This window comes from Acanthaster planci, linkage group LG02 (assembly GCF_054643075.1).
Source record: "Acanthaster planci isolate LZ-2023a linkage group LG02, COTS_SCS, whole genome shotgun sequence".
NCBI classification, from domain to species: Eukaryota; Metazoa; Echinodermata; class Asteroidea; order Valvatida; family Acanthasteridae; genus Acanthaster; species Acanthaster planci.
In genome coordinates, this window is record NC_141778.1 from 7,229,685 (window position 1) to 7,241,480 (window position 11,796).

At 40.2% G+C, this 11,796-nt stretch overlaps 1 protein-coding gene across 4 annotated transcripts in view; it reads left to right on the top strand.

Annotated features, from left to right (window-relative positions):
* LOC110986708 (RNA-binding protein 38-like) overlaps positions 1–10,231 on the top strand; it is a 53,959-nt gene extending 43,728 nt beyond the window's left edge. For all 4 annotated transcript variants that reach the window (XM_022248828.2, XM_087133079.1, XM_022248827.2 and 1 more), the window contains one exon: positions 6,019–10,231. In XM_022248828.2, the coding sequence (XP_022104520.1) occupies positions 6,019–6,346 (328 nt within the window). In that variant the 3' untranslated portion in view covers positions 6,347–10,231. The remainder of the gene's footprint in view (positions 1–6,018) is intronic.
* Positions 10,232–11,796: the final 1,565 nt, after the last annotated feature.

An 11,796-nucleotide genomic window follows, 5' to 3' on the forward strand; every position in this document is an offset into this window, starting at 1 on the left:
CAGTGCGTTGGTTCTTTCCCTTCAAGTAAGTACATGTACTCTATCAGAATTGAAGGAAGTTTTTTAATTTGATTTCTTGAGGGACTTTTTTCTTAAAGTGCATATTTGAGGCATGAGAGTAATTGGGCAAAGGAGTCCAGTTGTTTTCATCAGGTATTTTAATGGAGAATAGAAATTAGAATTGTTTCATCATGTCTCAGTAGTACTAAAAAACAAAACATTTTCCACAAAATGTGCCTGGGGCCGGAAAGTGAAAAACTTAAATTAAAAAAATAATCATTTGTCTCATTTCCCTCTTAAGGAATGCTGTCTCTGTGACTGTTAACTTTATTGTACTTCCTTGATTATTTCCACTGTCTACTTAGTATCTGCAGCATGAATTTGCAAAGAAAAAAGCTAGTATGCCCTTTGCAGTTCAGTTTGGTATTTTCCCACGGCCTGTGATTAAAGGACCTAAGTCCTGAAAGGATTCATGGTTAGGAAAAAAAATCCATGAAGGAAATGCAACACATGTGGTTCGACCAGCATTTGTTCAATCAGAAGAATACACGCACGTCCTATCTGCTTTTTTGGGGGGGAGGGGAATGCTTACACCTGTATGCATTTCGATCAGGTCATTCCATTGTGCCCACAGTTCCACATCAGATCTTTCTCCAGCTCTAGACATTGCCGTGGCAACTGGAATCCATTTCTCACTATATTGGCTCATTGTGTCGCCATGGTATTCAGAGTGTATGCACAGTACTTAAAAGGCTAGACATATTTTCTATTTGTGTTTGTGTTTGTCTCTGGCTGTTCCCGTTCTGTCCTTAAAAAAATTCACAGCTGAATGGTAATCTTTACTCCTTTTATATTTGCACACTAATGGACTAACGTCAGTCTTTCCTCCAAATTCTTTAGGGTTTGAGAATTGAGACTGTTAAGGTTGGTGCTGGGCATTTGAGGGACTTTGTGTTGTTTGAGTATGTGATATTGGAAGGTGTCTTATTAAGAAATCCAGATTTTAGTTTGTAGTGTAGTATATCAGATGTTTATCATAAAAAAAGAACTCCGAATTCTCATTTGATACTTAACATCTTGTCTCTGCTCACTGAGATTTTGAGATTATTTAGTGTGGGGTCCATCAGTAATTTTTTTTTGTGCAGGCATGAAGAGAAAAAGTCCCAGATCCTACTTTTATTAATGCTGTTTCTCTGTGAACAAATCACCTAGCAAAAAGTGGATGACGAAAGCCTACTGTGTGGTGCTGCGCCGGTTGAATATGACGCTGAACAGCACACACATTCTGTTGGTATTTAGGAAAGAAATAATAAGTTGCACCTCTAGGGCTAGTCTATCATGTTGGCAACAACTCAGTTTGCTAAGTACACAAATGCTAAACAAATGACTGCACCACTGAGACTATAGCACAGGGGTTTTTTATCAAAGAGATGAGAACCAACAGGGTGTCTGTTTGCATGGGTCCTACCTTTTGCCCAGAGCAAGTGGTTTGTGGGACTGTGTGTCATGCAACCCAAATCCAGACAACTTGAGTACAATTTCAAGAGGTTGGGTTATGATTTAAAAAAAAAAAGCTAATTTGGTTATAGTTGAAACACATTTTGCTTGCCCAAAGTGGATCATGCATATATCGTAGCATTCTAAAAATGTGTGTACTTAACGTTTAATTGTGCCTGTAGTTTTCAGTCAAATCTGAAATCTTGAAACTCTACACTGCAGGGGGTAGGAAAATCAAACAGTGGTTCAAAATGACTGGTTTGCTTTCATTTCTGCTCTTTGACTTTCATCTTTTCGATTAACCTGCCCCTGACAGACGAAATTGGGTTCATCGACCCCCGCTGACGCTGTTCATCATCTGAAATGCCTTGGTGCAAGACACATGTACGCAAGAAGCGGAGACATTTATATCCTGGGAGAAAGCAGAACATGATGCCGTGTTCGTGTTCAAACCATGACATGTTAACCCAACCTAATCCCTTGGCTGTTCACCCATTACCCTATCTTTGTCACTCACCTGGCCTTTCAAAACCAGAAGGGCATTCCTTTAAAAGAGGGAAAGTCACATCAGAAGCAGATGTATTCAGCATTGCGTGGACAACCGACACAGCTTTTCCCGGCCCAGAATGAGGCTGGCTGTGTACATATGTTCATGTACCTCTTGGCAGCTGATATTCCCACGTGGAAGCTTTGGCGAGTAAACTTACTCCTATTCAGGGTATTAACTGATTGTATTTCTGTCAGCTTGGTGCATTTTTTGCATTCAGCCACCCCTCCCTCCAGACCACGGTCTCCACGGAATGGCAACAGCTTAATTGAATGTTTAAATGGAGATGTAAGGACATTGGCCCCAGTTTGTACACTAAGCCTGGCATGTTTTCACTGCCAACAGAGACATAATGTTGGGGGTGGGCAGACCCATAGCTTTACCAAACCTCCTTTACTTTGGAGCTGGTTTGTCATATAATGCAGGTTACGTGAAGTACGGTGCAAATTGAGCGCTACATAGTGTTGAGTTGGGGAGAGTCAAATCATTCAAAGACTGGTGGTAATTCGTGTGATTCATCACATAGGTACATATGGGTTTCCAATGCAGACTTGGCATGGCTAGTTTATCTGGAAAAAAAGTGTCAACTCTGGAAAGGAGGTGTTCAGTATCTGCTTAACCATGTTGAAAATTTGCTTTGTCATAACTTTCTCCAATTTTGTTGTTGCCGAAGTGGTTTGGATGGTAAACAAAGTGGTTACCTGGGTTTCCTTATTATGAGGAAACTTATCAAACAATCTGGAAGGTTCTGTGGGGAAGACTGGTAGGCCTACATGCCAAATGGTGGGAACTTGCTCAGCTGATGCAGACTGCAGAAATGAGAGGTTGTGGAAAGGGTGTCCAATGTTTGTTCAGCGTTTGCTCAGCTTTGCAGAAAATTTGTTTTGGCAGGGATTTCCTTCATTAGCCTTCAAGTGGTGTAAGGGTAAGGAAATCGATCACCTCACTCTGCTCATTGTGGAGAGAACTTATCCAACAATCTGAAATATTTTCAGGAGCAGTTTTGTACGTGCCACAGGATGAAATGTTCAGATTTTTGACAAATCATAATTGCCACTTCCACTTTTCAATGTTATCACGGTTAATCTCCCCCTTGGGCAAGCCTGCATGGTATGTTTTGTAAAAAATGAGTCAAGTTCAGATCTCATTTTTCCTTGGGCTTCTTTCTGTGAGTTATTTCAAATGTTCCAATGCCTTTCTAATCGACCAAATTCAAAAGTAAGAGCATTGCACTCTGTATAGATTATTTGCTATTATCCAGCCATAAATGGTTGGCTTCAAGAGCATTTCCTTTTTCTTTCCAAATCGTACTGGCTTTCTTGGGAAAAACATAATCCCTGCTTGTTGAGTCTGGAGCATACATGTACATTTTTGTTTACTAATGTTGACCAGTGCTGTGCATATCATTTCACACCTTGCACGGGAATGTTTAAAGCTTTGCAGTAATTTATGTCAAGATTTTGCAGCTCTGCCCATTTAGCTGTTGATGCCTTGATTCCAACTTTGAACACAAAATAGAACATTTTCTTGATATAACAACAAAGCCATTGACACTGTTCACAAGAAGTGGAAGACTTGGAATAATAAAGCAGAAAACTGTGCAAGAAATGGTGCAATTTGGTCTCTCTCATAAACGTTTGTCTCCAATAGTAGAACCTGAAAAAGGACACCGTTTGGCACTTGTGCACACATCAATTGTACATGTATTTTGAGTAATATCTTGGTTCATGTCCTTGCCGATGTAGCTTTAGATGTGTTTTCTTTGTCTTTGTACATCCTCTTTTTATGGGGGTTGACATGGCCTGGCCACCATAAGAATTTATATTTTTAACCTGTATTTATTGTCCACAAATAAGAAAATGTAGCCTACCCCCTTCCATCAGTTTCCATATTTTCACCCCCCCCCCCCGAAAAAAATCAGGAAGCCGGCCCCGCCCCCTGAGCAGGTTGCACTTGGAGTTGACAGATCAGTCCCTGAGTCTTCTCAGCTAATAGCTGGAAGGTCCAAAGCTAGACCTAGCCTGGCCCAGAAACACCAATACAACTGCAGTGGGGGTCTCGGATCGATCATTTGTTGGGGCTGTTTAGAATGATTTACTAGGCCCTTGGGGGTCCTTATCAAGCCTGGTTGATGGTCATTGTCAAGGGGCTGTATGGTAAGGCAGTCAAGACTTGCTTCTCCTTCTTGAAAGACTGTCACTGCATGAATAGGGAACCAAGCTGCTCAACCCCCCCCCTTGAGCTTCTTACCTGTTCATGCATTAATGTGATAATGGTTGGCCTTTGTACTTCAAGTGATAAATTAAGAAGTGTATGTGACTGTTCGAATATATTATCTTTGATAATGGTGTCAAAAAAGAGTGTCTGTCCACAAAAGGTCTACCTGCTTTACCTTCAGCTTGTCCTGTTACTTCAAGTTGGATAGGGTTTCAGAAAAAATCATCTGAAAGTTCAATTTACAAGTGACATATGTTCCAATCAAAATCATACAAGCATGTTGGTTTGTTTACATGATGAAGGACTAGTTTTACACTCCTTTTCCCTAATTGGGAGCTGGCACTTCAGAGACACGTAGACTTCCTCGAGTGGAAGAAACAAAACTATTCTGACACATTGACTACCTTACTCCATACTGGTTCACCGTCTGGTAGGGGGATAGCATTTTACAAGTGCCATGGTGCCCCTGCTGGTTTTGAACCCACCTCCAAAGAAAATTACCAGTGCAGGCCAGTCTGTTTAACCATTTATCAGTGATGCAACAGGTTGATGGGTATCTGAGAGCCATAGGTGCTGGCAGGGGTGTGTCCCTGACCCCCCGATCCCTAAGAGAAGTCAAAGTTGTCAAAGTGGCAAAGAAGGTACACAAAATATGACAGAGAGGAAGACTGTTGATCCAGTAAACCCCCTAGTGCTGAACCCCCACCCAACCCCATTTAAAAGGTTTGGACAAATTATTACCCCATTCTTTTGCCCATGCCTGCAAAGGACACTGCCCATGCAGCATACACACGTCATTCATTTTTTTTTTCTTTTTGGTCATCAAATATTCCAGTTGTGCTCCTAAATCATGTAAATCTTGGCTCTGAAGCCCCTGCTTAACGAGAGGAAAAAAGGGGTCCGCCTCCACTACTGATGTTCTTTTTCTCTTCCACCTATAAAACATTGACCATGAAGAAACAAGCTTCACTGGGACTCTACTGCCCTTGACTCTGTCAAGTGATTTTGATGAGTTCAGTGCATGCATGACACCCGACTGAAGGGTGAAAGATCCTTGCTTAAGGGCTACTGGGAGGGGCCCCTGGAGTTTTGTCCTTGTGCAATACAGGATCTTGTATTTTGGGTCTTTGTTGAACATCTGTGCTGCAGCAGGGGGATTTCTCAGGAATTTTCCCAGATTTTCAGCTGAAAAAAATGCTGGACAGTTTAAGATGCTTAAGCAGTTGAGTTTGTATCTTTATTTTCCACTTTTTAATTTCTCAGGATTTTCTGGAATTCAGGATTTTGGACTAAAAATTCTGGGCTTTCAGATACTAAATCATTTGAGGTTTTCAATTTTTGTAAAAAAAAAACTGTGAGAACAAGCTAGATTCTGGCTAGAATCCATGGCCTTCTGGGAGCAAACTCATGCCTTACTATCTGTGAAAATCTGTGAAAAGTTGCTGTGTTGTATTGTTGTCAGTGTCTCAACCTCTTTGTTGAATGTTTTCTGGATTTTTCTCCCTTCCCCCATTTCACCCTGGTGCTAGAATCTGTCAATTCATGAATAGCAAACAGAAAAGATTCACCTGCACAGTTAACAATCCTACCATCATCACTTTCTTTTTATAACATTCGGGAACGTAACTGCATGGTCTTCTGTTTACAGTAGCTATCTGAGCTACTGCTTTAAAACCCAACTTCACACGGCTTATTGAAGATTTATGTGCCACAAGTACTAAATATGTTTTTTTTCTTTATGTGTGTCTCGTACACAGGTTGGCTACCCAGTACATCTACCCTCAGTACTATGTCGCCCATCCGTCCATAACCTACCAGCATCAAAACCAGGGCTACCTGGACTACTCCACAGCCTATGCCTACCACCAGCACCTAAACACGGCCGGGGTGGACCCCTACACATATGCCGCTGGCCAGGGGGCATATGTCCCACCCTCCCCCACCAGTACCACCTTCCAGTACCAAGTGCCCCAGTCTGGTCAGCCTGCCATCCCACCCGCTGCTCTGCCGGTGAGCACTGCCAACATCTACCAGGCCCAGTTCCCGGCAGCCCAAACCGCCCAGCCAGTCTGTGAGAGAATGTAGTACACAAACGATGTTAAACAGAAGAGAAGCAAAGAGAGAGACTTAGAAGCCAGTCTACCATCCATAGAATTCAAAATTTCTGTTGTTGTCAAAGAAGTGTTAATGCAATATATGAAACGTGATCAAAAAAGGCTCACAGGAGGTGTCGTTATAAAGCCACCGCAATAATTTCCCAACGAATTGCAAATCTCTGTTTGAAAGATGTATAGAATCAGTGGCTTGTTTGAAGGCTATGGATGGGGGACAGCGTATGTACATGTAGTGGTGGTCTGTCACTGTATAAGACGCAATTAATAAATAAGCACGGCCCATGTTGTCAATATACTGAGAGAAATCTCGGAGAACAATACAAAGAATGCCGCATGGTCATTTGATTTTTTGAACAAATTTTGGGCAGGAGACACTTCAGTGTGAAAGTGAGCTTCAGTTTCATTTTCTTAAATATTCAATGAAGAAGTTTTCTTATCCCAATTAGCTCTGATTCAGACAGTATCTTGAAAGGGTTTGAAAATACTGGCTGGGTTTGCAATTGAAAAAGTTCACAGATGTCAAGCTCCTCATTGATGAAATGTATTGCAAACATCTTATCCCACAATATTTCAAAGCACTCTGGCTTTAGACATCATTGGCAGAAGTATGTGGATCTGGTAACAAAACTGTTACATGTAAATTGTCTTTCATTCACCAATCAGTGGTTGGACAATTTATGCATATTCATATATATTCAAATTGAAATATTCATGAATAATTTAAGAAAAGGATGTATAATTTAATGTGTGTTTAAAGTGACAAATTGCTGCATTTAAGAATGCAAATCTATGCAAGAAAATATTCAAGAGAACATGGAAGATGACAACGAAAGTGCCTTTGTGTATAAAGAAATTCTTAAAATGAGATATATTCACTTGAACTAAAGTAGCAGCGTAAAGCAAGAAGCAAGAATGAACATAACAGAAATCTGTGGCGTTTCCAAAACTCTTCAGAGATTTAGCTCTTAACCAATCTGCTGTTTCAGAGATGGCTCCCTCAAAAGTGAATATGTCTCATTGACTCATTAGCAGACTATATTTTATGCTGAAGTGTACTTACTTGAATCCGAGCCACTAAGCATACATATTCATACGAAAGTTAATACTGTGTTGATTATGTTAGAAACATGAGTAATTCATCAAGACAGTATTTTGATATTTGGTAGACAATCTACTATTGATGAAAACCAGCCATGCAAATAAGTTAGAGGGTATTGGTTAACACTAGCTAGAGGGTAGACATTCAGAATATTACAATGTAGTTTTCAGCTATAAATTATATATTACATAGAGGTACAAATATCAAGGGTAAAAATCTATCTTGTATTATTATTGTTCGTACTGTTGTTATATATTAAATTCTTTTAAAAGCAAAGTTTAAATGTGTATAAATGATTATGATGCTTAATTCAAATGTATTAACTTAAAATTTTTGTTTTAATTTAATGCTTTGTTTTAAGCCCATGCAAAACAATCCGTCCATTTTTTAATGTAGGTTTTTTTTTAATTAAGCTATCATTATAGCATTAATTAATATTTATAACTAGCTGGCACTAGCGGCTAAATGTAGAGGTAGATTAAGTAAGGTCTTCTTTCTTTTTCTATTAATTTGCTGCCAAATGTTTTTATTCTTTCTGTAGAAATATTTTGTACATTTCATTTTGTTTACATTAATTTGGCACCTACAAAATTAACGTAGTAGATAGTAATTGACATGTCTATAGTTGCCTGTTTCTTCTATTTGTCTTCCATCGACCTTGTGCCTTTGCTTGGAAAATCTGCGATACATGTACATGGGAACGCGTGGCTGCATTCCTTTGAAGTTTAAACATGTAGTACCTCTGTGGTACATAACTTCTCGGGAAAGATGCCTGTGACACATACGAATCTGTTGTTCTTTCAATGATCTTAACACATCATTATGCTATCACTTTTGCATATTGATCTGGCAGTAAATGAATAATGCTCGTCATATGCTAAGAATGTTTGCGTGGAAATTCGTTCAGAAATCCGAGACAAAAAAAGACCTGGTGTTGCGACCCTGGTTAAAATTGTTGGCAACGAATGTAGAGATGTAGATTCTGAAGACGTTGAAATGGCGTCATGATACGTTCTGTAGAATTTTCGAATGTCTCAGCAATTTGATGTATTTATTTTTCACAACATGTACATGTATATCGTGCTATTTATTGACAGGCAGCTATATTATTTCACTCCTTTAAATTTTTGGTCTTCAATGCAGACAAATTAACATTGGTCAACTTGTACCTGAAATACGTTTTATTCCCACTGTCCGACTTTCTGCGCATGTGTGTTTTGCACTGCAGAATATCTACCAAAACAGCTTTAACCCATATTTCCCCCGTTTTTATGATCAACTTTCTAGTGGGTTGTTAAAAGAATTAGATGACGTTCAGTCAAAAAGGCATGCACGTGCTCTGTTTAGCTCTTCAGCACTCCTTTCACGGTTCAATGCTTAAATCCTGACACATAGCACTTTTTACTTGCTACAACACATGGTAACTCTGTGCTTCTATAGTGATCAATTTTAATTTGTACTCTTAGAAGCCACTGTGTATGTACATTTCTATATACTATATATACTGTTCGCCATGATAGTAGCGTAGAACAAGAACCACCGTAGAATACACTCGAGGTAATTAAGTAAAAGTTATAAACGCTTGTAGATTAGAGATGAATTAGAGTAAGCATTCAATGAAATTTGTAGCTATACGGCCAAAGAGCTTGTAAAATTGTAGACGTCCTTTGTACAAAGAAATATAAGGAAACAAAAATCGCATGGACTCGTAGTTTATGTATACATGCCTTCTTAAAGGGGAAAGCGACAATAATATCGAATATTTTCATTAAATTATAATTATTGTTGTATCACTGATGATTGCGGACTTGTGGTTTTAGATAATGTTTAGGCAACAACACGATTGTGTTAATTAGTCAAAAGGGGCATTGTGAGGCAAAAGAGGGGCAGAAAAAATCGAGGAATGATGTGCAGAAATACCAATAGGCTTACGTAGACGCAAAAGACAAAATCTGAGCGGTTTAACTGTAACTATAGTAACCGTCGTCGAAAGCATGCGGGGTCTGTTTGGCTTTCCAGCGTCCGTTTTGCTGGCTTTGGCACGTCGAACCAAACTTTCCGTGCCGTCTCGGAGCTCAAACGTAAATTGTCAACTGTAAGTGGAAGAAATCACTGCTGACAAATGCCCCGAACAGAAATTATGGAGTCCAAAAAATCCCCCCCTCCCGCCGTTACTTTCTCATCATGAATGCAACTGTCGGCCGTTTTTATGATCGTTCCCGTGAGATGCGTCGGCTGGGTGTAAAGTCGGCACGGAAAGCGTCAAGGTTATTGCTAATTACAGGTGAAAAACGTGATTTCCACCCCATGATTGCTCTACGTTGCGAGTTATTGCAGAAGTTAATAGTTGATTGTTCAAGGTATTTCTGCTGAATGGGCCAGGCACAGTTACTCTATGCCAACGCTTCCCGCTCAAGTCGTGAGGATTTGCCTATCGTCAAGATGTACATTGTTTTATTGAACAGTCACACACTGCTTCATTCCAGAACAGAAGCGCACACTTAACGAAGGGATTTAATATTTAGATTGTTGGTTTCCCTGACTTTTTTAGAACTTCAAGTTCATTGCCAAGACAGGAGATTCGGAGCTGCCATTTTAATAGCTTCCTTCATGTTATTAGCGTAGAAGTAAACATGTCCGATTATTATTATTATTGTTATTTTAATGAATCAGTGTTTCCATTTGAATTGAGGGAACTGACAATAAATTCCTCCGGAGCGATCAGTGTACAGAATAAAATGAACTGAAATGTGTCAATGGCGCTGGTCGCTTGGTCATGTCTCTCCCCATTCTCAAACTGCTTGGCTATTTTTTTCCCCAATTTTCTTGGTCTTTTCACATGTGATAAATACTTCGGCCAACGTTTGTCCCAGCGGCGAAGACGGAAGACAACTTACATGAGACTTGAAGTGTTCCTCGGCTGCAGTCTTTCTTTAACACACAAAGGATGCTTCAAATCTGGAAGATGGACCAACAACCTGCTGACCATTTAATTTGAAGTGTGATCTTTTCCCGCTTACCTTCTGCTCAATAATTGTAAAGATTGCTGAAATACCCGGACCATCCCAATTCGCATTCTGTTAAATTCTCTGCTGTTGAAGCATTTTGTTTTTCAAAAGGTAGAAGCTATCAGCAGGACTGCCAGCTTGTATTTCGGGGGGGGGGGACGGAGACAAATGGCTCCACTTTGCAATTTTTGTTCAAAATGGTGAAGGGGATCTAGACTGTTTTTAGGAGTGATCATCTTTGGATAGAAATATCTTCAAACATCATCGATTAACCACTGAATTCAAAAGGAAATAAAATATTAGGAAACGAGCTTTAATTTTTGTGTTTCTTGAACATCTGAGAAACGTTTATTTAATTAATTTGGGGAGTCAGGTTGGCAAGGTTGTCAGGTTGGCAAGGTAGTTCTTTCTTCGCTTTCCACCTCTGTGGTCCCGGGTTCGAATCCCGGCCCGGGTCCACATGTGGATTGGGTTTTCAGTCCCTACCTGACTCCGTGGGTTTCACCCAGAATATTCCTCTATGGATTTCCTCCCACCTCTAAAACTGTAACTGCTTCTTACTGTCTCTCCCCTTTACTGATGTTGGTGAATATGGGTCGTTTGGCGGCTGCCCGAGGCCCCCTTGTATGCCATCGGCTCAACCATGTTTAAATGTAGTCATTGTTCCATGCTTAATGTCTTCATTGTACAGCGCATTTGAACATATCTATATGAAATGAATAGATTATTATTATTATTTCCTTTTAAAGGTTAGACTTTATCACAGTTGTCTATGGCAGCTTATCATTTACTGGTCTGCAACTGAGATCATTTTGTTTACCATCTTGAGTGCCTGGGGAACCGGGCTGTTGAGTGAAATGTTGTTCGAGCATTTACTGGAATCAAGTTAGTTGGTAATTAAACCCCTACATCTTTAACCCCCCCCCCGGAATTCTTATGCAGTCCAGTTTTGTCTGCGTTAGAAAAGAGCAATGTAGCCAACCACGAATCGAAATCAGTTTACGCTGTGACGCCAGGCGTCTTTGGCAGGCGCCCTGTTTTTCGGCAGTCTTGAGTTTGGCAGACCACGGACCATTTACACAGACAGACAGGCCAAAGTGGAGCTCTTTTGCCGTGGTTAATCTTGAATAAGGACGTCACCGACGGCAACATAAGTGATGATCATCTCCAGGTGTGATTTCTCCTTTTCAAAAAACAGGACGAGGAATTCTGCTTTCACGGAAAGGTCGTGTAACTACCGGAAGTTTTTCTTTTTTTCTCCGATAGCCAGCGTCGAAAACATTCCAAGTCGTCCCTTTTGAGCCCATACTTCTA